This window comes from Anarrhichthys ocellatus, unplaced genomic scaffold (assembly GCF_004355925.1).
Source record: "Anarrhichthys ocellatus isolate YVR2014 unplaced genomic scaffold, GSC_Weel_1.0 scaffold21, whole genome shotgun sequence".
NCBI classification, from domain to species: Eukaryota; Metazoa; Chordata; class Actinopteri; order Perciformes; family Anarhichadidae; genus Anarrhichthys; species Anarrhichthys ocellatus.
Genome location: NW_022280051.1, coordinates 6,010,748 through 6,034,686, shown reverse-complemented (window position 1 = coordinate 6,034,686; position 23,939 = coordinate 6,010,748). Strand labels below are relative to the sequence as shown.

General features: G+C 41.8%; 1 protein-coding gene across 9 annotated transcripts in view; it reads left to right on the top strand.

Annotated features, from left to right (window-relative positions):
• Window positions 1-23,939, top strand: part of abcc9 (ATP-binding cassette, sub-family C (CFTR/MRP), member 9) — a 42,405-nt gene that overhangs the window by 14,597 nt on the left and 3,869 nt on the right. For 3 of the 9 annotated variants that reach the window (XM_031858938.1, XM_031858936.1, XM_031858937.1), the window contains exons 18-43: window positions 2,671-2,778; window positions 5,213-5,285; window positions 6,938-7,043; window positions 7,815-7,853; window positions 8,550-8,588; window positions 10,677-10,778; window positions 10,925-11,009; window positions 11,655-11,735; window positions 13,190-13,327; window positions 13,420-13,545; window positions 13,645-13,744; window positions 13,919-13,992; window positions 14,431-14,652; window positions 14,794-14,948; window positions 15,920-15,989; window positions 16,072-16,229; window positions 16,332-16,424; window positions 17,129-17,231; window positions 17,322-17,435; window positions 17,869-17,989; window positions 19,090-19,220; window positions 19,496-19,574; window positions 21,457-21,565; window positions 22,943-23,046; window positions 23,152-23,285; window positions 23,555-23,617. In XM_031858938.1, coding sequence (XP_031714798.1) covers window positions 2,671-2,778; window positions 5,213-5,285; window positions 6,938-7,043; window positions 7,815-7,853; window positions 8,550-8,588; window positions 10,677-10,778; window positions 10,925-11,009; window positions 11,655-11,735; window positions 13,190-13,327; window positions 13,420-13,545; window positions 13,645-13,744; window positions 13,919-13,992; window positions 14,431-14,652; window positions 14,794-14,948; window positions 15,920-15,989; window positions 16,072-16,229; window positions 16,332-16,424; window positions 17,129-17,231; window positions 17,322-17,435; window positions 17,869-17,989; window positions 19,090-19,220; window positions 19,496-19,574; window positions 21,457-21,565; window positions 22,943-23,046; window positions 23,152-23,285; window positions 23,555-23,617 — 2,727 coding nt within the window. Of the gene's footprint in view, window positions 1-2,670; window positions 2,779-5,212; window positions 5,286-6,937; window positions 7,044-7,814; window positions 7,854-8,549; window positions 8,589-10,676; window positions 10,779-10,924; window positions 11,010-11,654; window positions 11,736-13,189; window positions 13,328-13,419; window positions 13,546-13,644; window positions 13,745-13,918; window positions 13,993-14,430; window positions 14,653-14,793; window positions 14,949-15,919; window positions 15,990-16,071; window positions 16,230-16,331; window positions 16,425-17,128; window positions 17,232-17,321; window positions 17,436-17,868; window positions 17,990-19,089; window positions 19,221-19,495; window positions 19,575-20,476; window positions 21,437-21,456; window positions 21,566-22,942; window positions 23,047-23,151; window positions 23,286-23,554; window positions 23,618-23,939 lie in introns of those variants that run through there. The other 6 variants (XM_031858941.1, XM_031858944.1, XM_031858942.1 and 3 more) reach the window with 3 other exon arrangements.

The window sequence follows — 23,939 nt, the reverse complement described above, 5'->3', positions numbered from 1 at the left end:
TCTATTTAAATGATGAAGATTTATCCACATTTCTCCTAAAGACGTAAGGTTCCAACCAAGATGAGATTGGTGACGTGGCGAAGCAGCGTGGGATCGTGGGAGTTGTTCCTCCGGTGGTCATCGTTCAGGAGGTTCTTACCACAGAGGTCTCCTCCTCTGTTTCAAACACTGAATGAAGCAGCTTCAGGTCAAAAATCTGTGTTTCTTCGACGCTGTTCGGAGGACGCAGGACGTCCTGGAGGAGCTGAGAGCCGAGCTAACGCTAACGCTTAGCTCAGGTTGTTTCTCTGATAACTTAAGATCCAGACGTCAGACGACTAAAATCCTACTAACCAACTGAGATTATTTGCTCAACAGCATCAGGAAGTAAATTTCTGAGTCCCATTAAATGACTTCTGAGTAATGAAGAGCTTCAAATGGCCCCAACATCCAAACATTTATCCCGTATTTAAAACAGATGTCGTTAACAAAGCACACTGAAGAGACGTCTCTAATGTGTTGAGTGTAGCAGCCAGAGCTTCCTCGTGGATCAGTGAGGTGTGCCAGACGACTCCGCACACATTCCTTCCATGCTAGTCCAGGTAACGTGTGTCCTTTCCAGGACCGGTTGCTATTAACAGGGTGTCGAGGGACGTTGCGTAACATCGTCCCCGCTGGTCCCAATGAGCAGATCCTCCCACAAATATTCACGTATTTAGACCTTGACGAGCAGCGGGGCGTCCAAAATATGTGGCTTTAGTTTAATATTTAAGTAATAAAAAGACAAAGCTTTTGTTATTTCTTCATTCTGGTTTTATAGAAAAGGTTTGTAGAAGAGTAACCTTTTTAAATGTGCATGTGGCCCTTATTCACCTCAGTTATAGCCTACATTAAATCATTAAAATACATTTACAAACCAACGTAATTTAATGAGATTAGAAGTCTTAATAGTTACAAAAATAAATGGTAATACTACGATGGTACGGTTGTAATTTAATAAGAATAGAGTCATTATATTTCAAGACAGAAGTAGTATTGTTACGACAATAAATGAAATAAAGTCAAAATATTTCAAGAAAAATGTTATATTACGATAATATAGTTGTAATAAATGATAATATAGTATATTTCAAGAATAAAAATCCTAATATTATAATAGTAAAGATATAATTTACTGAGAATAAAGTCATAATATATATATATATGTGTATATATATATATGTATATGTGTATATATATTGACAGAACACGGAACACAAACAAACACAAGCTGAATATTTAAACATCGATGTATTCATAGAGCAGAATTCTCCTGGTATGATTTAGAGTGATCTTGACATTTACTCTTACTTAACTCCGATTGTACGTCGTGTTATTTCCTCAGGACTAATGTTGTGTTTTACAGAACACCAGCAGCCGGTGAGCTGCAGCCCAGACTTTAATCCGTCTGTCTGAGGTTTCAGCCGACTGAGTCACTTGAGGACTATTCAGTTCCAGAGGGATTAACGCTGTTTGTGTCTGAAACGGACCGTCGGAGCACAGAACCGAGTGACTCGCAGCACTCTGGAGGTTTAATGGTTTTGGTTTTGAAAGCCCCATCTCGTTGTAGCTGCATTATGTTCCTTTCTAATATTCATGGTCTCCAGAGGATGATTGCTGTTGATTTTTGCTGACTCACTGAGCTTTTATCGAGCTCTGCCGTCAGATATAACTTCCTCTCACTTTTGTCAATGAAGTGTAGAAATAACCCCTCTGAATCACCACGTTATGACCTACTAGAAGTGTGTGGCGGCTTCTATATCTGCAGAGACTCCGCCCTCTTCCTGTATTTTCTCTTTTATTTCCATTTTGCATTTGTGTTTCGGGTCGTTTCTGGACGTCAACATCTATTAAAAAAATGGAGCTAGAACGTGAGCTCCAGAAATAAGCCATGGGACTGAAAAAAATGCAAATCTAGCGGACAGAAATGGTTCCAAAAGGCGAGGGCTTTGGATGACGTTGAGGACTTTTAAATGAGTGTTTACCAACTGCAATCACCAAAATCCCTCTCGTTCTGCTTTCAAAGTGTCTTGAGAACCTTCTGTACTTCCCTTCACCGTTGTTTTACCACAAGGCCACATTTTCCACTTATGAAAACAATATTCATGCTCCTCAGTGGATGGGGAAATGATTTATACTATTTATTCAAATGTTTAACCTTAAAACTGGTGCAGTTTGTTCCTCCCAACACTCTGGATGAAGTTTGCGTCGCTGCAAATTGGAGTGCGATGCCTCGTCAGATTATCCAACAATAACGTGCATCAGTGCTGCATAAAAGCAGCAATGTTAGTACATCCCGTTACATGCTTCAGTTGCCTTATTGCAACAAGCGTGCAGCACCTCTTAGTGATGTCGGTGCAAATAAAACTAAGCGTGAAGCCTCTGATGCGCAGTATGTTTGCATGTAAACTGTGGTGTGATAGAAAGAACAGAATAACGTGCCAGCAGTGGTATTGAACCCTAAGGTTCAACATCCTCTCGGCTTATATCTGAGGGAACCCCCGCACTTCTTCTTCTTCTCCCCAAGGAACTAAAGCGGATGCGGGAAAGTCTTCAAGATTGATGGTGAACGCTAACTTCAAATCTCTCTCTCTCTCTCTCTCTCTCTCTCTCTCTCTCTCTCTCTCTCTCTCTTTCAATATCCCCCTCAAGACCAAAGCCATCAACAGGAAGCAGCCGATGCGCTACCAGATGGACAACTACGAGCAGCCGACCAGGCGGCAGATGAGACCCTCGGAGACGGAGGATGTGGCCGTGAAGGTCAGGGTGAAAGTTGACAAAGTTGGGGAATGATTGAACGGGGGGGTGGTTAGGGACAGAAAGAGGGCATGAACTCTGTAAGACACCAAGGACAGAGCTACTAGTGTCCAAGGTTCAGAAGATGTTACACTTTTTAGTCTTTTGTTAAGGATTAAGAGAAGAATCTCCTCATTAGCAGGACGCTCTGTGGTCTAGTCTTACAGAATAATGTGTTCCCCCCTTTTGTCCTGACGTCAGACTAATAAACGTCCACGAGGCTTTATTTCTATATTCGATGGGTAGAGGCGGCACATTCAGCAGCGATGAACTCAGCTTTCCAAACTGCTGCCTGGAACTTTAACTGATAAAGTTTAAGGAGACAGTGGAGGAGGCAGTCAACAGAAATAGATCATTATAGAGATGATTTCATCTGTTACGGATTTTAAACAAAGAATAGCAGACTTTTAAAATTGATTTTCATCAAGATTTTATGCTCGAGGGAACCCAGAAGTTGTTTTGTTAACAATCATAAGATATCAATTTTTACACCATTTGCTGCCATTTTTTATAGTCTTTTTTTAGTGACAGTAAAGACATGATAAAGTGTGCCCCTTATAATAAAGAGAATTACCTTAGATTCCACTAAATCATCATTAATAGGCAGCTATCGATACACAGGCCGTCATGTCAACAAACACACGTTCAGATGTGTTTTGAACGAGATTTAATAAGATATAGTATATATATATATACTACTGATATTTATATTTATTATAAAAGCAGCTCAAGGACGTCATCACTCACACGTACACGCAGGAACTGCTCCCTCATTTATTTAACGCTGTCAACAGCTGTTTCATATCTTCACTGTTTGTACATCCATGGGTCATTTGTGGGTGCGTGGAGTCATACATGTGACTCGCGTGTGTGTGTGTGTGTGTGTGTACTCCCTGTCCTCTCAGGATGTGTAGGATTCACACGAGAATTCGTTGGCCCTTAAAGGGCCTCGTGATTGGGTCCAACATGTTCTCAGCCCCTCTGTGAAGGCTGCTCTTCCTGTCTCATCCCTGCGGAGCGATGCTACCGACCAGACGCTGGTCCGCTAATGAGAGAGAGAGAGAGAGAGAGAGAGAGAGAGAGAGAGAGAGAGAGAGCTTGGTTTTCCATACTCACGGATGTATCAGCTAATCCATTTAAGTATTTAATGATCATTTTTTTACTGCCATTCTTCAGGGTTGCACAATGAAATGCTAATCTGTATAATAATAAAATCACTTTTCTTATACTATAAATTACACGGGCAAAAGTATGTAGAAACCAAAAATCATGGAGATTAATGTGCCGCCATTTATAAGATCGTATTTTCATATTTCACTCCCCATTGAACATATTTCCTCTCCACGTCCGCTCTCTTTCCCCCCCGTCTTCTTCTTGATCGTATCTGTTCTTGCTTCCCTTTTTCACGGCTTTTGACAAACTTTATTGTTCTGTCTCAGCGGCCATGACACTTTGTTTATCAGTTGATTGAAGTATGATGCTGGCAACCGATAGCTGTGCTCAAAGATCTTCTACATTTTAAGACTCACCTGAAATAGATTTGAGTGTAACCCCTCACGTCTAAACCCCTGAAACAAACTGAAACATGAGTTTGCTTACAAAGGAACAAAGATGATTTAATGCCTTTTGGGATCCGTGTCATGGGGAGAAAGGAGCTGTGGAGGAAAAGCTGGGGGGGGATTGTCAGATAAAATAAACATAAAATAAACAAATAAATGCAACGGATGGGAGGAATGTAAACAAAGTCGTAGCAGGAAGCAGGGTGATAGATAGCCGAGCAGGGATTAGATATGAAGTCCTGTGACATGTTGCTCTGATCTCCTTCCTTTAACATTTAATGCTGTGACAGCACTGTGGATCATAAACATTCGGTGTCAGTGAAGCTAGAATATCTGACTTCATTCTTGCAATAAAACTTTGCAGCCTCGAAAACAAACTACCCAACGAAGAGGACACAACGTCATTCTGTTGCAGGAACGTCCCGAGCTACTGTCCATTTCTGAGAGCAAATATTTCCTTTAGTTTAGATTTGTTTACGTCCTCTCGGCTGTCAAACAAACTGACTCGGTGGATTCCTTCCTTCCCTTTTCTGCTGATTTAACAGCCGTTTGGATTCATCTTTATACACACAGAAATCAAACACTGCTTCTAGACTTTCACTGGTTATTAATAACGTTTTTCAAACTCTGGGTCAGGACATCAAATGGGTAATTTACTCTGGTGGCTTGACACGTAGTCGCACAATGAGACATCCACTGCAAAGGATAAAGGAACCCACATGAGTAGGATTTGTAGTTTATTGGATCTTTCCTCAGTTAAATCTTGTCACATGTTCAGTGTAACGCCTCCATGCTTCAGCAGAGACATTTTTGCATTGATTGTCTCTGTTTTTCTGTAGGTGAGCAATGGATTCTTCTCGTGGGGAAGCAACCTGTCCACGCTGTCAGACATCAACATCCGCATCCCCACAGGTAAGACACGTCTCTCACCTGATATCTGGCTATAAATAAAGAATCTGTTGCCAACGGAACAAGATATAGATTTGTAGTCCGTGTAGTATTTGACAAATCATGTTCAAGCAGCTTTTGGTTGAAACAGTCTGTGTGGAGGGCAAAAAGAGGCGGAACGTATCGGCCGAAAATCGTCCGACGATGGTTGATCTTGAAATTTATCTTGTAAACTACTCGTGAAACAATCCTTTCGTAGACGTCGTCTCTCAACTACAACTCCATTGTCGCGTCTCACGTTGCTAATTGGACTTTAAACAATGTCCAGCGAAGTCTTGCAAACTTGCAGGAAAACATCTATATAATTGGACTTGCAGCCAGAGGAGTCGCCCCCTGCTGGCCATTAGAGAGAATGCAGGTTTAAGGCACTTCCGCATTGGTATCAGAGGTTGCCGCCTGGCATTAATGCAGTGTCGACTAGTTTAGTCGAAAAATGTAGTTTAAAATATGTTTCTTAATGTTGGTAATTGTGACAAAGTCAATGTCCGTGTCTTCTCATCTCATCTCATCAAACTCAGACTTCATAGAGGCCCCAGAGTGTAGTGTTTCTATGTAATCGTAGAAGCACAAGAAGCTGCTCTCTTCTGGTGTTACCCAAAAGTTAAGGACCTCCAGTATGAAGAGAATCCTGCCTATGAATTTTAGTTGCCATGTGTTCAACTACTTTTATGACTTTCTACTCTGTCAGTCGGCTACAAGGTGAATTTCACGCCGTGAGAACGCTCTTAGAATGTGAACGAACCGAGCAGACCTGCTGAGAGAGAGTCACAGTAGTGCTGCAGCGATGTCACTTAAATACCAGGTCTCAGGAGGCCGGGTCATGTTGAAGCGAATGCCAACAGATGGTCCGTGTAGTATATCACACACACACACACACTCTCATCTTCCCCTGGGGAGTGAATGACAGAGTTAACTATCACAGTCATGCTTCTACTCAGACAAACAGGATTTGTTCTGCAAAGTTCTGGTGTTACTTAAAGTGAGAGTAGTTTGTTTGTTTCTGTTTGTGAATCAAGTCTTTTTTGGCTGTTTCTGACGTCTTCAAGGGACTATTTTAGAGTGCGGACTTGTGTTCGAGCTGCAGTGCTGATGGTTAAATTTAGGGGAAACAGGAATGAGTGAAGTCATTCGAGGGATTGAATTTCAAGGATTTGTATGTGTGTGTTTGTTTTCTTTAAGAACCAACATCAGGAATCTGTTTGTGCTTATCTTGAGTGTGTGAAGTGGAACGAAGGACTTTTTTCCACCTCAAACCTTTGAGTTTAGTCAGCGTTGTGTTGTTGTAGAGAGACATCGGCCTGTATCAGGGTTACTCAACCTTTTCTGACCCGTGACCCCACTTTTAGATAAAAAAGGAAATTCTCACGACCCCAATGTGCATTTATTAAGTTATCATATTCATTTCAGTACGACATTATCATGCATTGTGTTTTTACAAGCATGCATGCAATACTTACAAATTACAAGATTATAGATAATAATTCAAGTTTGAATCTTCTGTATAAGGATTAGATATCAGGGGGACCCAAACCAGGAAGTTGTCAAACTCTGCGATATATATTTTATAAAGAAGACGACGCCGACGACGTCGTTCTCAACCTTTTCTCTCTGTTCAGGTCAGCTGACTATGATTGTGGGCCAGGTGGGTTGTGGGAAATCCTCCCTGCTGCTGGCCATGCTGGGCGAGATGCAGAACATCGACGGAAGAGTCTTCTGGAGCAAGTAAGACATCACGACAACACTTTGTGGAGCAAAGTATTTCATGTGCAACAATCTGATATTACTAAAGACCCAAACCAGCTGTGGGTGTAGACGTGAACAGTAGATTTATTACCTTGTATTGTGTGTTTACCCCACACGATTACAGGATAATACAACGGTAACGTGTGTCTTTAAAGGGATAGTTCAGATGTTTAGTTGTTGTCTTTGCTCATTTCACCTCTCAGAACACGTTAGTTGCTGGTCTACCGCTGCCTCCATCGGTTAGTTATGTTGTTATTTTTCATCTGTGAATCAGGTGGAAAAAACCCTAAATTTCTCCAAGAACGCTAAACGTAACGTACGTATATAGTGTGTAAGTCCTAGTTAAGACGTAGGTGTTGGTGGTGCACTTCAGCTCCTTGTGGCCAGAATGAGTATTACAACAACAGATACTTAAAATCCTGGCAAAAGTGTTTTTAAGTCTTAAACACAGGACATCCGTAGAAACTAGATTGAGACATTTTGGTCCCATTTTTTCTTTCCAGACTTTCAGTTTCGGTTACATTTCTTTCTCACAGGAAGTCTGAATGTCTATCAGACGTCTCTGCTTTGTCTGTAGTTTACATTCCAGGGCTGCACACTAACCTTTGCAGTGTGTGTGTTTGCACATCTGTGCCTCTGTTTATGTGACTGCACACATATATATGTATGTGTGTGTGTGTGTGTGTCTGTGTGTGTGTGTGTGTGTGTGTGGTTTCTTTCTCTTTACCTCCTGCCTTCTTGCCATATCAGGCTGCCTGATTATGAGCCGGTCCACGAGGGGAACATCAGGTACTTTCTCTCTGGTCCCTTCTCTCTGAAACATAATCATTTACACCGACTGTAAACATTCATATTTACTCTTCATCCATTTGTCTCATTAACAGGGCCTTACGTCACGTTTAAGTAGCTTAATGCGCTTGTATTGCCAGCAGGGAAGTGCAGCATAATAACCCAGAACTGATGGAAAGAGTCAGTAGAAAGGCGCTGTGTGGACACAGGCCCAAAGCACTTTAATAGTCAGGAATACACCCAGAGGTTTACCGCAAGAGCTGCACAGCATACATGTTTTTATTGCTGTTAAAAGTCTAAATATCTCAAGACTCTGTGAAGGCCTACTGAATGTATTTAATCCTTTTAACCCCGGGCTTAATTATCACACACACCCTCGTGCTCATGAAATATGAGACGATGTCGAAGAAGCCACTAAACCTAATTACCACAGACAGACAGTGACCGCATCACTTACACGGCTCCTCTTTTCTGGGTGGGAGGGTTCATTTGATTAACAGCTGGCAGGGAGAGACATCGTCATTATCTGGTGTTTTGGCATGAAAACACATCTGTCTTCCTCCCTCTGTCCTCTCTTTCCATGTTTCCTGTGTCTCTCTCCGTGTCTTATGACATATTTCCACTAGTGAACTCAAACATACACACAGTTGATTGCCATTGTACACTCGTTCTAACACAGTGACGTGACTTTGACAGTTGGTCAGGGATGGAGGAGTGTGACGAAGACATCAGGAGGTAGACCTTCTTCCTCCCGTCTCCTGCTTCCTGTTTCAGACCTGCAGTGATCCCCCCCCCATCTGATTTAACTCCATTTCCTCCGTCTTTACTCCGTCAGAAGAAAGTTCTGCACTCAAAGTTCTGTCTTGCAGTATTTCAGGCTGTGTTGTTCATGGACACACACATACAGACTACATTAGCACTCTTATAGTAGTATATAAGTAGTTTTTGTAGTTTTCTGGGTTTTTCCAGGGTACATAGTATTTAATTTTTTACCTTTACTAATATTATGCTTATTATAAGAAGTATAATAATATGAATAATGAATATGCAATACAATAAACTATTCATATAGCACTTATTTCATACACAAAATGCAGCTCAAAATGCTTTACAAAACAAAAATGTAATGATTAAAATAATGTATAATGCATACATTTCAAAATAAGAGGAAAGTAAAATAATAAACGGAATAAAAAAAGATGTTTTAGTCTTTATACAGAATGTATGAAGCTGGAAAGTTCAACTCCTCTGTAAGTCAGAAAAAGAGATGACGAACTCCAAAATGTGTTGGGCGATCTTGGAAAAGAAAACAGGAAGGCAATGCAACCCCTCCAAAATAAAAGGACAATTATCATTTATTATTATTAATATAGTGGCTAAATCATAAAAAAGCCAACATGTTTTTACCACTGTAGGTCTTCATCTTTCCTTCATTGTTGTAACTTCTTCTTGTATGTGTGTGTGTGTGTGTGTGTTCAGGAACGACTGCTTCAGCCTTTAGAGTATCTTCTGCTCATCGCTCTTCTTCTCCCATTGAGATGATTTTTGTTTTTTTTGCGTCCTCTGATCCCATTTTTGTGCTTTTAATGCTGGGAGTCAAACAAACACGCTCTGCTAATAAAGATGTGTTATTTATACACACCAATAGATAGAGATATATACACCTCAAATATGTTTTTATACTTTGTATTCTTTACTTTTTGACTGGGGGAAATACAAACATGCATGATACATGCAGGTATATTTATATAATAATACATATTACACTGTGAAAGAAAGAGTTTATGCATTTTATTGTTTGCTCCACATGAACACATTTGTCTTCTTTATTTCTCTATGTCTGTAGTAGTTCGCTCAGATGTGAAACAACTCTTTAATAATAATGTTAATTAGTGGTTTTACGGTTCGTGTTTCTTATTGAAGTGATAAAGGATAAAACAATTAATTCTGGATTAAAGGGAAATGTCAAATACAAAATAACAGTTTGCATAACAATCTTATTTTACACGTTAGAATACTTTAAGATCTAAAGAACAGCTGAGAGTCTCAGCAGGTTCTCATCACATCCGACTCCCAGCGGAGCGCTGCAGTTGTTGTCGTATTGTTTCTTCTTGTTGGTGTTTTGTATTCGTGTTTGTGTTGCTCGTGTTGTTGTTGATTTTGCAGCGCATCATTAACCCGATCCATTTTTCTCCTTCATTTCTGACAAAGTATTCCTCGTGTTGTGGTGGAGTTTGATATGATCCTCGCTCTCGTCCTCCCTTTTTTTTTAAATGTTTGGGTGTCTCATTTATAAAGCTGGTTAGAACAGGAGTACTGATCTGATATCAGCTCTCCTCATAAATAGTTTTTATGCAACGGATGGAAGTCGGAGCCTCTCGGTATCGTGTTACTCTTGTCATGTTTCAGGATGGAGGTGATGGGTAGAAATACTGAAAGAGGAAATAGATGTTGACACGAATAAACAGCTACAGCACATAAAAGCAGCACACAAAACTGAATAATAATAAAGAGTGCAGGTATAGTAACATTCATGTGACTGTGGAGAGACTATTATTATTCAGATCTGCACTTAATGTACTATTGTACTATCTTCATCAGCCAGTAGCTTCATATCTCAGTCTAATCTAATCTATAGATTCCTTATCTGATAGACCAACAACACGTCCTTGTTATGTATTTATGTTAAACACCTTGTCACATGAATATGATGGCGTATCACTGCAGGAAATGGACCAGTACTCCTGCTCTCTACAGCTTTATGAAGACAGGACTTGTAGTACTAATTCCTCTGTTTGCCTCTGTTTCCCATGATGCACGCAGCAAGAACAGATACTCGGTGGCCTACGCTACCCAGAAGTCCTGGCTGCTCAACGCTACAGTGGAGGAAAACATCACCTTTGGAAGCCCTTTCAATAAACAGAGGTAAAGAACAACAACAACGCACAATTACTGCCAAATTCAGGAGTGAGTTTGTATTATTTTAGAAAAGCTTTAAACTTCGGTGATGCTGCAGGAAGTAGGAAGACATCCAGATGTGTCCTCATCTGTCCCGATGTTGTGTTTTTCAGGTACAAGGCCGTGATAGACGCCTGCTCTCTGCAGCCGGACATCGACCTGCTGCCCTTTGGAGACCAGACGGAGATTGGAGAGAGGGTACGGACACGTTTTCATTATTTACATTCAAAGCTCCTGTTGAGGTTTTTGAATGAAGCTTCGAATAACGTGATCATATTAAATGAGTTAGTCTTTTTTTATTAAGTCAACCGATAGCTCGTCAGTGCTGCCTCCCCTAGAGATAATTATGTTGCATCTCCAGCATGCACTCTCTTCATACCTCAGTCTAATCTTGTTATTCTCTTTAAAATTATTTGATAAATTCTGAGCTTTCACTCTGCGAATAAAGGCATCAATGAAACAACAACACGGAGGCTCTGTAGTCCGAAACCAAGACGGCAAACTTTATTACTCTTTCCAACCTTGACAAAAGCAGCACAGACCAGATCCACTCCTACCGTTCTCCCCTTTCACAATAAAAGCCTTAGACATATCATATTTGCCGACAAGTGTTTTGTATTTTTGTGTGGTTTATTCGCTCCGTCGCCGGTGTGTCTTCAATTGGAAATGTTTGAATCCTCACAGCCACTGCTGGAATCTAATTCTAATCTTTATCTGCAACTGTGATGAATTACAGCGGTTTAAAAACAATGTTCAACGTTATGAATGAAGGTAAGAACTATTCGGCACGGCCATAGCTTTGGTGCTTTACTTACATTTTATTTTTGTGCTTCTGTGATTCAGGGCATCAACCTGAGTGGAGGTCAGAGACAGAGAATCTGTGTGGCCAGAGCTCTCTACCAGAACACCAACATCGTCTTCTTGGTGAGCAAAACCTCTTAAAAAACGTCCTCAAACACTGTTTTTCTGTTTCACATAAGAAGAACGGACTGGTGTTTGTATTGAGTGTTGAATTATTGTTATTATTCCAGAGCACATTAAATACTTTCTGTATGAACAGCGTTGTCGTGCATAGCTGAATTAGATTAACGTCCAGCAGACAGTGACACCCTTGTCTTCGTATCCTACCCCTACACTTCTTTACGACTGATTGTACGATACGACACATAGTTCGTGTCGGCCGTTGGGATGAGGAGGCGTCTGTCTCTCCGCTCTGCCGTCATGTGTTTATCTTTCCGAGCGGTTGCGTCATTTCCTGTTGCCACCTCGAGCTTTAATTGGTGAGCAAGCGTACGTTCCTCACTAAAAGCACTCAGTGTTATTCTGTTATCCGCTCATCGTGTCTGGAGTGAGAACTCTAACGAGGAGGGGATGTTTTTCTTTAATTAACATTATTTCACTATCAAAAGTACAGCTGCTTGGGTTTCTCATATCTGATCTCAGGATTGAATTATGCATCATTATAAAACACATCCAATTATCACAACCGGAGCACAACGCTCTATAGCACGAAGCCACCCAGCGAGAGAGACGTTCAGGGAACGACACGGAGATTTACGTTCTCACGAGTCACGTCAACGTCTCGTGATGAACCGATGATGCTGACTGAGGCTGAGCAGAGACATGGAGATGTTTTATTCTCAATAAACAGGGTTCACCTCAAGGTTCTGGTAGTTCTTTTGTGGGTTTTCCATCAGAGTCTGTTTTGTTCCTCAACAGTTCTTAATATTTGAAAATAAAAAAACAGGTTTATTTTTCATTCCTGCTGGTCTGAAAACCATCTCGTACTAGAAAAGTACAAAAACCTGTTCAATACATTTTGCGATATTTCCGCACAGGGACACATTAGTCTCCAAAGGTTCCTGATTTCCTCCAAAGAATCTGAAGAAGAACTTGATGCTCCTGGTGTTTCTAAGTTACATGAATTTGTTACATAGACCCACACGAGAAGACGTCATTGGAAACTGTTTGGAGAAAGTGATTGGATGAACCATCTGTCAATCACTTCAACCAATGAGATCAAAAGAAAGTGACAAGACCCTAATAGTCGATAAACAGTAGACATGCCGAGGTGAGATCTCAGTGAGTCTTCATCATCTTCCTCCCACACGGGAGTTCCTCTACTGATGATGAACGTCTCCTGATTCTGCTGCTTCAAAGTAAAAGCTTTTATAGAAGAAAATGACCTTTAATGTGTAGGAGAACGCATTCATCACTGAATTAGCAGAGCTTTGTTAGCAGCTCTTCTATTAAGTCTATTAATACTGCAGGGAGGAAGAGGAAGTCCTCTTGTTTATTCTTGTTGTTGGCGTTATAAACCTGCTTCATTCACACTTTAAAACTCGCCGTTCTTCTCTGTCTCGCGTCTCGTCTTGTAGGACGATCCCTTCTCAGCGCTGGACATCCACCTCAGCGATCACCTGATGCAGGAAGGGATCCTCAAGTTCCTGCAGGATGATAAACGGACTGTCGTCCTGGTCACCCATAAACTGCAGTACCTCATACATGCAGACTGGGTCAGAACACCTCAAATACATGACTCTTCTGTTCTATGGATCATGTGCAGTAGTTTCAACTTCTTTCTTTTCTTTGTGTGTGTCTTTTCCAGATTATAGCGATGAAGGACGGCTCTGTGCTGAGAGAAGGAACTCTGAAAGACATCCAGACTCATGACATTGAGCTTTATGAACACTGGAAGACCCTGATGAACAGACAGGACCACGGGCTGGAGAAGGTAATGCTTCCAACTTAAGATACAAACAACAGCAGCTCCTCCAAATCTGGAGACATCAAGCTCTCTACATTGATGTTTCTATTGTGTCTCTGTATGCAGGACATACAGCAGGACAGTCAAACCACACTGGAGAGGAAAACACTGAGGAGAGCGTTCTACTCCAGAGAGGCCAAGAACCAAATGGACGATGAGGATGAAGGTAATGGATTCACCACTATTTATATATATATATATATATATATTTTAGGGTAAGACTTAATTACTTAATTAATTACTCTTATTTTAAGGTTTAGAAGGTAAAACTTGTTAAAAAGAGATTAAATGTTTGATTGAATCACATGTCATATTTAATACTTGATTCTTGTCCTATCAGAGGAAGAAGAGGAGGAAGAAGACGACGACAACATGTCAACAACCACTAACAGAAGATCAAAGATCCCATGGAGGGTAATTACTGTCAATCACTGTGTAGCCCCGCCCTAAAGCATCCCCTGCTTTATGGTCTGTGTGACTCTAAATGGACCATCATGTACTAAATGAACATCATGCTGTATTGAAGAAGACTTGAAACTAGAGATTGAGACCATAAACTCATGTTCACAATGTTTACTGAGGTAATAAATCAAGAGAGAAGTAGAGTCATTTTCTCATAGACTTCTATACAACCAGAGGAGTCGCCCCCTGGTGGACACTAGAGAGAATGCAGCATCTGTCCACAGACATACAACACCTGGCAAACAGCAAACACACAAAGTGAAAACAGCTACTAATAAAGATGAATCAATAATCTGCAGTATCAGTGACATCACTTCTTAATATTCGTGCAGCTACATGTTGAATCTGCCGTCCGTTCATCCGTCTGTTGTGATCTCTTCTTCTCCTCAGGTGTGCTGGTGTTACATGTCCTCCGGTGGGTTCTTCATGGTCTTCCTGATGGTGTCCTCCAAGCTTCTCAAGCACTCCGTCATTGTTGCAATCGACTACTGGTTGGCAATCTGGACCTCCAAAACCAACGGGACCATCGGCAACGGGACCATCGGCAACGGGACCTTCGGCAACGAGACCTTCGGCAACGAGACCTTCGGCAACGGCACAGATCCCGCCAAGGTATGATGTCTCCGACGAGGGATTTCCTCATACAGGCTTTTTAAAGTTTAAGAAAAATGTTTGCACATTGTATTGTTTGACTGTGTGTGTGTGTGTGTGTGTGTGTGTGTGTGTGTGTGTGTGTGTGTGTGTGACCCACAGGACGACTACCACTACCTGCTGGTGTTCACCACCCTGTGTGCGGCTGGCATCACGTTGTGCCTCATCACCTCTCTCACTGTGGAGTTTCTGGGTCTATCTGCAGCCACCAACCTGCACCACAACCTGCTCAACAAGATCATCCACGCTCCCATCAGGTGCACACACACACACACACACACACACACACACACACACACACACACGGCCAGAACACGTCCATGCACACACTCGTGCTCTGCATCCTCTCACATGTGGTAGAATAGTGTTTTGGGGTAAAATTGTTGACACAGGGAGCTTTAAAGGGGACGAGACAAGTCCCGTCTCTAAGGAAACACTCTGCACTTGACCTGGTTTTCTGAGCTCGTCCTCTCTCTCTGTGCCGGCTGAGTGTGTTTTTTCCGACGCCGTCAGTAAGTAACCACAGTGAACCAAGTACGGTCACATTTACACACGTGTGTACAGGTCTGTGCCGCATGTGTCGGGGGAGTGAAGAAGACATAAAGTCACAACTGCAAGTCCAAAATCAAAAGGTCTTGGAGGAAGAACCTTAAAAACATCTGGAACTACTAACGTAATCAGACAGTTATTATATATTGTAATTCACAGCTAAAGTTCACTGAGGTTGCGTTGACTTGCGTGATGCGTTCAAGCTCTACTCTGTAAAAAATGAGCATTGGGCGACTCTGACTCTACTTCTCTCTTGATTTATTACCTCAGTAAACATTGTAAACATGAGTTTATGGTCTCAATTTCTAGTTTCAAGTCTTCTTCAATACAGCATGATGTTCATTTAGTAAATTATGGTCCATTTAGAGTCAAACAGACCATAAAGCAGGGGATGCTTTAGGGCGGGGCTACACGGTGATTGACAGGTCTCTAATAGAGACGCATACGGCGTCTCTACGTCACTCCTCAGTCCAGATACGGTCAAATGTCATCTTGTTAAATGTAGTTTTTGGCGAGAAACTTGAGTAAATCCAGGAGATATTTTCACAGCAATTTAAAATAGAAATTAGAGATGAAACTACTAGGCCTGGTAAGTTATATGACCTTTTATTATTAAATGTCAGAGCTGAGAAAAACATCTGAAATGTGATTAAGAGGTAATTTGATGCATTTCTCTCAGGTTCTTTGACATCACTCCTCTGGGGCAGATCCTCAACAGATTCTCCGCTGACACCAACATCATCGACCAGGTGAGCAGAGCCAACGTGACGATGAAGAAGAAGAAGAAGAACATGAATTAAAATCTGACTTCCCTCTCTGTTATTCTCTCAGCACATTCCTCCAACGCTGGAGTCCCTGACGAGGTCCACGCTGCTCTGTCTGTCGGCCATCGGGGTCATTTCCTCCATCACTCCGGCTTTCCTCATCGCCTTGGTTCCCCTGGCGGTGGCCTTCTACTTCATCCAGAAGTACTTCCGGGTGGCCTCTAAGTGAGTCATTACAGTTATCATTAAGTGTGTAATACATGTCCGTGCGTACATAAATAAGTACATATACACTGAAACACTGAATACTTTCTGTCTCTCCCTCAGGGACCTCCAGGACCTGGATGACTCCACACAGCTTCCTCTGCTCTGCCACTTCTCTGAGACCGCTGAAGGTCTCACCACAATAAGAGCATTCAGGTACAACACACACACACACACACACACACACACACACACTTACACCCTGTCTTCACTGGACGTATTTCAGCTGTAGACACTTTTATAATTGATTAATAATACATGATGAGGATATATGTAAGTGATAGTAGCTGCAGTATAATGATGTTAGCAGTACTTCTCTTTGTAGCAGTACTATTAGTGTTCGTCGTTGTACTTTTACTTCTCCAGCCTGCGTTGTACTCGTGGTCTTATTGGTGGAATCAGCAGCATCAGTATCTTTGTATTTCTGTCTCCACTCTCGTTCCCAGCGTCGCTGTAATCCAACATTAAACAGCTCTCACGCTGTTTTTCTCCTCTCCTCCCCGAGGACTTCCTCACACACAAATATACAAACACTGAGAGACACACACACACACACACACAAAACACACACACACACATACACGCACACAGAAACAGTGAATCTGGTGTTTTAGACAGATTCTTGGCAATCATGGGATGGTTCCCATTATCATGATCCACTGGTCTCCCTCCAAACCAAGTCTGGTTCAGAACGCAGACGATGATGAAAACCTTCATACTTCCTGTTTGCACGTTTGTCCACTATCACATGTGGTGTGTGTACTTATACTGTTTCAGCAGCCGAATGCAAACGCCAACAGCTTTGCATGTTTTAGATAGGAGGAAGTTTTTGAGTGTGTTATGCTTTATGTGTGTTTCAGACACGAGGCTCGATTCAAACAACGTATGCTGGAGCTGACGGACACCAACAACACGGCCTACCTGTTCCTGTCCGCTGCCAACCGCTGGCTGGAGGTCCGAACGGTGAGAAACTGTTTCCTGAATAAATTCACGTGGCCGGATGATTATGATTATGTTTCTATAAGTGAACACGTCCTCTCCTTCTCTTTGCAGGACTACCTCGGAGCAGTGATCGTGCTGGCAGCAGCAGGAGCCTCCATCTGGTTCCCAAGCATCGGTTTGGCTTCTGGAGGCCTCGTGGGCCTCGGACTCACGTACGCCCTCACGGTGAGTTCTCTGGTCTGATGTTCCATCACACATAACTTCAACCGTTCCTGCACCTACGTCTACCTTTCCTACATCTCACTAGTTGTACCTCTCTAGACTGATGTCATTTGTTGTACTTTTAAAGGACATTTAAAGTCACCTTTTTTTAGCAACTGAAAATAATAAACTCATAATTATGAGGCTTTAAATGGCTTTTAAGATACTTGATTTCAGGTCATAGTCGTGCTTACATGGTGTGTACCACAGACTGACCCAATTTAAACCAGTTGTGTTTTGTGGTTCTGGCACATCGGCGAGTGCTCGACGTTAGATTAATAAAATAGGAAATTCAATTTACATGGAAAGAAAATGAATCAATTACAGGTAGAAAAAGGACTGCTGGTTGGTTTAAAGGTATAATACTGTATATTTCGGTTTGCGTGTCCCTCTGTAGGTCACCAACTACCTGAACTGGGTTGTGAGGAACCTCGCAGACCTGGAGGTCCAGATGGCCGCCGTGAAGAAGGTCAACAGCTTCCTGGGCACCGAGTCGGAGAACTACGAGGGAACTATGGGTAACTGAGTTTTGGATTTTTTTTGGGGTGAACTGTCCCTTTAAATCCTGAAGTCGTCTCAGACAAATGATCCGACTTGGCAGAACTTGTGAAAATTCAGCATCTCACTGGGTTTTGACCAAATGATAAGAAGAGAACCACATCGTTTGGTTATTATTCACTTGTCAGAATTAATAACTCAGACAGTAAAACGAAGCCAAAACATTGTGAAAGACCTCATTCCTTCATGTTCTAATACATCTGCTAAAACCCCGGTAACCTTCCACTAGCATCAGTTAAACAAACTGCAGTATAACAGATGAAGTAAGTAGTTTAGAAGTTAAACGTGCACACACACATTTAGACATTAAATCACAAATTATACTCACACAAGATCTCAAAGTGAAGTAAAAAGAGACAAAAGTTGTGTTGACGTCTTCTGATTTATAGAGAGGAACAGAATGACCTGATGTAACTGTACTGTGTGTGTGTGTGTGCGTGTGTGTGTGTGTGTGTGTGTGTGTGTGTGTAACAGTTTTATCTTTTGCTTAACAGTCCAGAAGTTGTATTTTGGGTTTATGGGACGTGCTGGAATTCTTTCCTGACAGGACTCTGATAACACAACATAGAGACTTTTTTATTGTTTAACGTTTATTTCGGCGTAGTGCCGATCAGTTTAATGATAACTAACCGAAACAAATCAAATCCAAACAAATCAAAATCTTTCTTTCTTTAAATGAGACAGAGCGGCTATTTTGGGAAACATAACCAAAGAAATTCCTGAGTTTGAAGGATGGCTGAGAAAAAAACAACAAAGAAAAGAAAAGAAGAAAGTAAAAGAGAGACTCGCACTTTATCTTCACAGATTAAAATATTTAAAAAGGTGAAGTGGATTTCCCATCTCTGTGACTTACAGTAAATAATCTCTGAGTGTCAGAGAACAGAAACGTTCTTTCTCTCTGACATCATGGAAGCTTCCAGCTAATTGATAAAAATAAGAAAAGAAAATAGGGAGGAAGAAACCAAAAGAATCCTTTGAGCCGAACTATGAACGTAGACTAACAGACAGTGGTCTGTGTGTCTCTCAGTGATGAACCCGGTGTGTGTTTCTGTCCCTGCAGACGCCTCTCAGGTGCCCGAGAACTGGCCCCAGGACGGCGAGATAAAGATCCAGGACCTGTGTGTGCGCTACGATCCAATGCTCAAACCGGTGCTCAAACACGTCAACATGTACATCGAGCCGGGCCAGAAGGTAATTAGCACGAAGCCGTGAACGATGGAGAGTAATGTTGTGTGTTGATATTCTTTTAAGTGCAGTCTGGAATGGACGGAAAATAAGAAAACTGGGAGAAAAGTGAACTTTTTCTTTGAAGTCGCACTCGAGTGTCTCCGTTAAGCTGTGAAGTGACACTCGGGTGTCCACACTCGGCGTGTAGCTGCCGCTCTGTTGGCACACAGGTGTCCGATGTCTCACGGCGGTGACACAGTGAAGCTTATTGCCTGTCTCACCTGCTCCTCCCGTCGTAGGTGGGGATCTGCGGTCGCACTGGCAGCGGGAAGTCCTCTCTGTCGCTGGCCTTTTTCAACATGGTGGATATGTTTGAAGGTGGGTCTGAGAGAGAGAGAGAGAGAGAGAGAGAGAGAGAGAGAGAGAGAGAGAGTTTTCATTTCCCACTTCTTTCATCTGCTTCGCTCTTTCTTTGTCGAGTATGCTTATGTCTCATTAAAGGGAGTGATTCTTAAGATAATGTTTGGGAGCTTTGCCGAAAAAGATTTCCCTCCGGGTTTGTTTTTCTTGAGGAGTTCTGGACCTTCAGTTCTACTTTACCCCAAAAAAACCAACTCGTTTTGTCTTTGAATTGTCTCGTTCCTTCTCGAGCACTTCCTGTGATCCACTTATGAGATAAAGAAGACACTTCAGGGCACTTATATGTTCTTAAATAGTTACAGAGATGATCACGTGATAGTTGAAAGACCTTCACAGTCCTCCTGTATGCATCCCTTGCTGTTTTTACTACTAGCGACAAATTTAGCGTCTTTTTCAGACCGTCACAATAAAAGTAAGAAATATATTCAAATATATGATACTGTGATTTATTCCCAAACCTGCAACCGACTCAACCGCTAAGCTTCATGCAAATGAATGTGTGCTGACGTCACAACGAAGAGTTTTGTTGAAAAATATTAGAATAAATCAGCCTCATTTTAACAGGATCAGGAGGCAAAGAGGTTTGGAACCACCAGAGCAGATCTTCCTAAACGTAGACAATGAAACATGACATTTACACAAACATGTGACGCTGTCTGAACCCAAACACAGCAGGCTGAGGTGATCTAACAGCAGGAATCTCAATGGGTTTTGGTCAAACTAAATCACTACTGGGGGTAAATTAGTCAAATAGATTCACTTTAAAAGACGTTCTGCATCATCTCTAAACGTTAAAGTAAAGTATTGCACGTTTATGCTGGAAAATAATGTTTATTAAAACGTCCCTCCTTTCTTTTCAGCTCCTTCTAAACACTGGTGCAGGTCTCGTTTTGTTCTCCGTGTGCGTTGAATACCTGACGAGAGGACCTGAAGTAGACTCTTCTATCAGAGGATTAAAATAAGGACATAACAAATGACGTGGCCCGTTTTTTCGTGCATTCGCCTCCAGACTCCGGCTCTTGTTTCTTCAAGACGGCCGTCACGAAGTCCTAAAACTGTCTTTCTTTATTTATTGAATTTAGAAAAGCGAATCGTCGGCAGCATTTCCTTATAAAGCAGTGAAATAAAAGCAGAGCGGCGTTCCTGGTGATCGCTCTCCCGACTGAACTGTACATTCTGGATTTCATTGTCCCCAAAAATACAACATTGTATCCGACAGAACATAAATATTTATCTAAGACGTTGCAGCATGAGCGAGTAAAGGAGTTTTAAGTTTTAACGACAAATTAAAATGGATTATTTCAGTTTAAAAATGGCAGATAAGTGTTCAACCGTACAGGACAAAATGCCCATCCTGTTCTGTTTTGGGGGGTTTTGTTGATCAGCAACAGGTGTTTTTCAGTCGTACACACACACAGTCACATCTGTGAAGGCAGTTAATCGTAAATATAAAGGCCAAAGCAGTGTTATTGAAGTATTTAGCCTGGTGATGTATTAGCTCTGCACGGGGCATCTGTGTTGGCTGCTCCCATTAATAGCTCCACTCCTCCGGGATAAAGCATTTTAGTTTTATGATTGTTTATTGTTTAGAGTACAGACGGTCGTAGCTCAAAGAGAAATGAGCGTCGTAGGTTTCAGACACAGTAGTGCTGAAACGATTACTCCACATTCCATCCAAAAAACGCTACAAATGTGCTAAACAAGCTAAATAATCTTAGCGTCACTTGGGTGTTGACGACTACTGTTACGTCTGGATGCACCTTTATGGGCTGTAGATATGGAATAATACTTAACATTCTGTTGGTGCTTTTGATGTGAGCGTACGTTTGCCTGTTTGCAGGGAAGATCGTCATCGATGGGATCGACATCTGTAAGCTTCCTCTGCAGACCCTCAGGTCCAGACTCTCCATCATCCTCCAGGACCCTGTGTTGTTTAGCGGATCCATAAGGTGCACGAAACGTCTCTGTTTCCGTTTTAATGACCCCAACATTTGTGAAGTATCACCGTGTGAAAGCTCTTACTGTCTCGGGGCTTCGGGGCTCTGCAGACTAACAGTGACTCCAGTTCATTTGTGCTGCTGGAGACGCTCTTTGTTAAATAAATCTCTGTAGTTATATCAAAGAAACCCAAACTGCAGCAACAAGTGAACAACCGACGAACAGGAAAACGAACTGTTCCGTCCTGAGAGACATCTTGTCACATGACGACACAACATCCCAGCTGTGGGGTTAGCAGTTGAAACCACAGTGGGAACTCTGGCTCGGACCTAATCTGACTTTTGTCACAGACGTCACGGACGGAGGAGGTCGTCCTCCGTCTCCTTCTTCTTCTTCTCCTGACATACACACTCACAACCTCCGTGTGTTTATGTTACCAGACGATACAGTGACTCTCTGTTTGTTATAAAAGACAAAGAGCATGTGCTATTTGTTTGGACAGATATGTCGCTCCACATAATTGTGTGAGTGAGTGAGTGAGTGTGTGTGTGTGTGTGTGTGTGTGTGTGTGTGTGTGTCTTGGCGTTTCCACCGGCTCTTGTTTACGTGAACGTAAGCTCGGGGTGAATGGTCGACAGTAACTGTTTCACACTGTTATCTTAGATGTTTCTTTTATGTTCTGACTCTGCTGCACAGAATTAAGAGAAGTTTAATGTTGACAATAAACAAATTGAATTAAGCTGTTAAATTAACAACAGTAACCTTAATTACCTCTTTGTATGACACACACACATAATAATAGAACCACGCAGTCCATTCTTTACTCTAATATTTCATCTGTTTTTGCTACATTTTCTCTATTTTCTCCCAATTTAGAATGTAAAGTAGGTAAATTGCATCATTTAATGTCTTATCTAAGGAGACATGCAGGTAAATAAACACTTTTAAATGAAGTTAGCTTAAAGTTCACTGACCTCCAAGTCTCTCCGTCGGCTATTCAGTCGTAGACGCCTCTGATCTCACCAAACTCTGTGCTTTTTTTAATCCCTTTTTTGGTTATTTTAGCATTAAATTCACTGCAAATGAACAGCTCCTGGCTGTCAAAGACTAAATCAATCCGTGCAAGTTGGTGGAAAAAATCCTCCGGTTTGTCCAGTCTTTATAAGTCTCTTCAGGTTTGTCCCGTGCTCACCGGGTGGTGCATTAAATCAATAATGAATACATTTAAATGCAAGCACTGTTACTCTACTTCTCTCAATGCACAATAACTCTAACCCTGACTAAACATAACTTACACTAAATACATCATTAACTTATGCTTCAGCTCGGCACCTTCTGTCATTACAAACACACCAACTCCAGTTTAAATCGTGTCCGCCTCGTTGCAGGTTTAATCTCGATCCAGAGAGGACGTGCACCGACGATCGGCTCTGGGAGGCGCTGGAGATCGCTCAGTTGAAGAACATGGTGAAGGCGCTGCCTGGAGGACTCGGTACTCAAACACATCTCAACATAGAGTTGGATTTAATGCACCAAAATACATTTATTTGCTTAATACTTTTACGGTTTAACTGAATGCGTGTCTGTCTGAGTCCAGATGCTGTCGTGAACGAAGGTGGAGAGAACTTCAGCGTCGGTCAGAGGCAGCTCTTCTGTCTGGCTCGAGCTTTTGTCAGAAAGAGCAGCATCCTCATCATGGACGAGGCCACGGCGTCCATAGACATGGCCACGGTGTGTGTTTACGTGTGTGATGACAGATGATGTGCGTTTCTCTCAGACCGTAGATCACCTACAGATGCTTAAGAGATCTTGTTGGGGTTTGTGTAGTCTCATCATTGTCATTCATTTTTACTAATTTCTCATTTGGTTGAATGTAATAAGTTCATTACATGAAATATATAATACTAACCAACAATACAATAGTCCACGTACGACAGCAGAATGCTTTTTACATACGAATGCGTAATAATAACGCTTAATATCTTTTTTCTTCCTTGCAGGAGAACATCTTACAAAAAGTCGTGATGACTGCGTTTGCAGACAGAACAGTCGTCACGATCGCAGTAAGTGCGTCTACGAGGTTTATTTGAAGCAGAATACTGACGAGCTCCGGATGCAGACATGTGGCTTCATGTGCATCCTTTGCATTATATTTTTCCTTTCCTGCACCTTTTTCCCCTTTTTCACACTGACTGTTCTTCCACACAGAATGTAATATCGTTAATATTACAGATGCATTTAGGGTCCTAAATGTGAAGTCAGTCCTCTTTTGCCTTTTCTTTCACTTATCTGCTTTCCTTTTTCTGACTTTCTGTCTCTCTGTTATACCGTCTTGTCCTCTTTCTTCCACCCTTTCTACATTTCTCTCTCCCCTCCCCCCCCCCC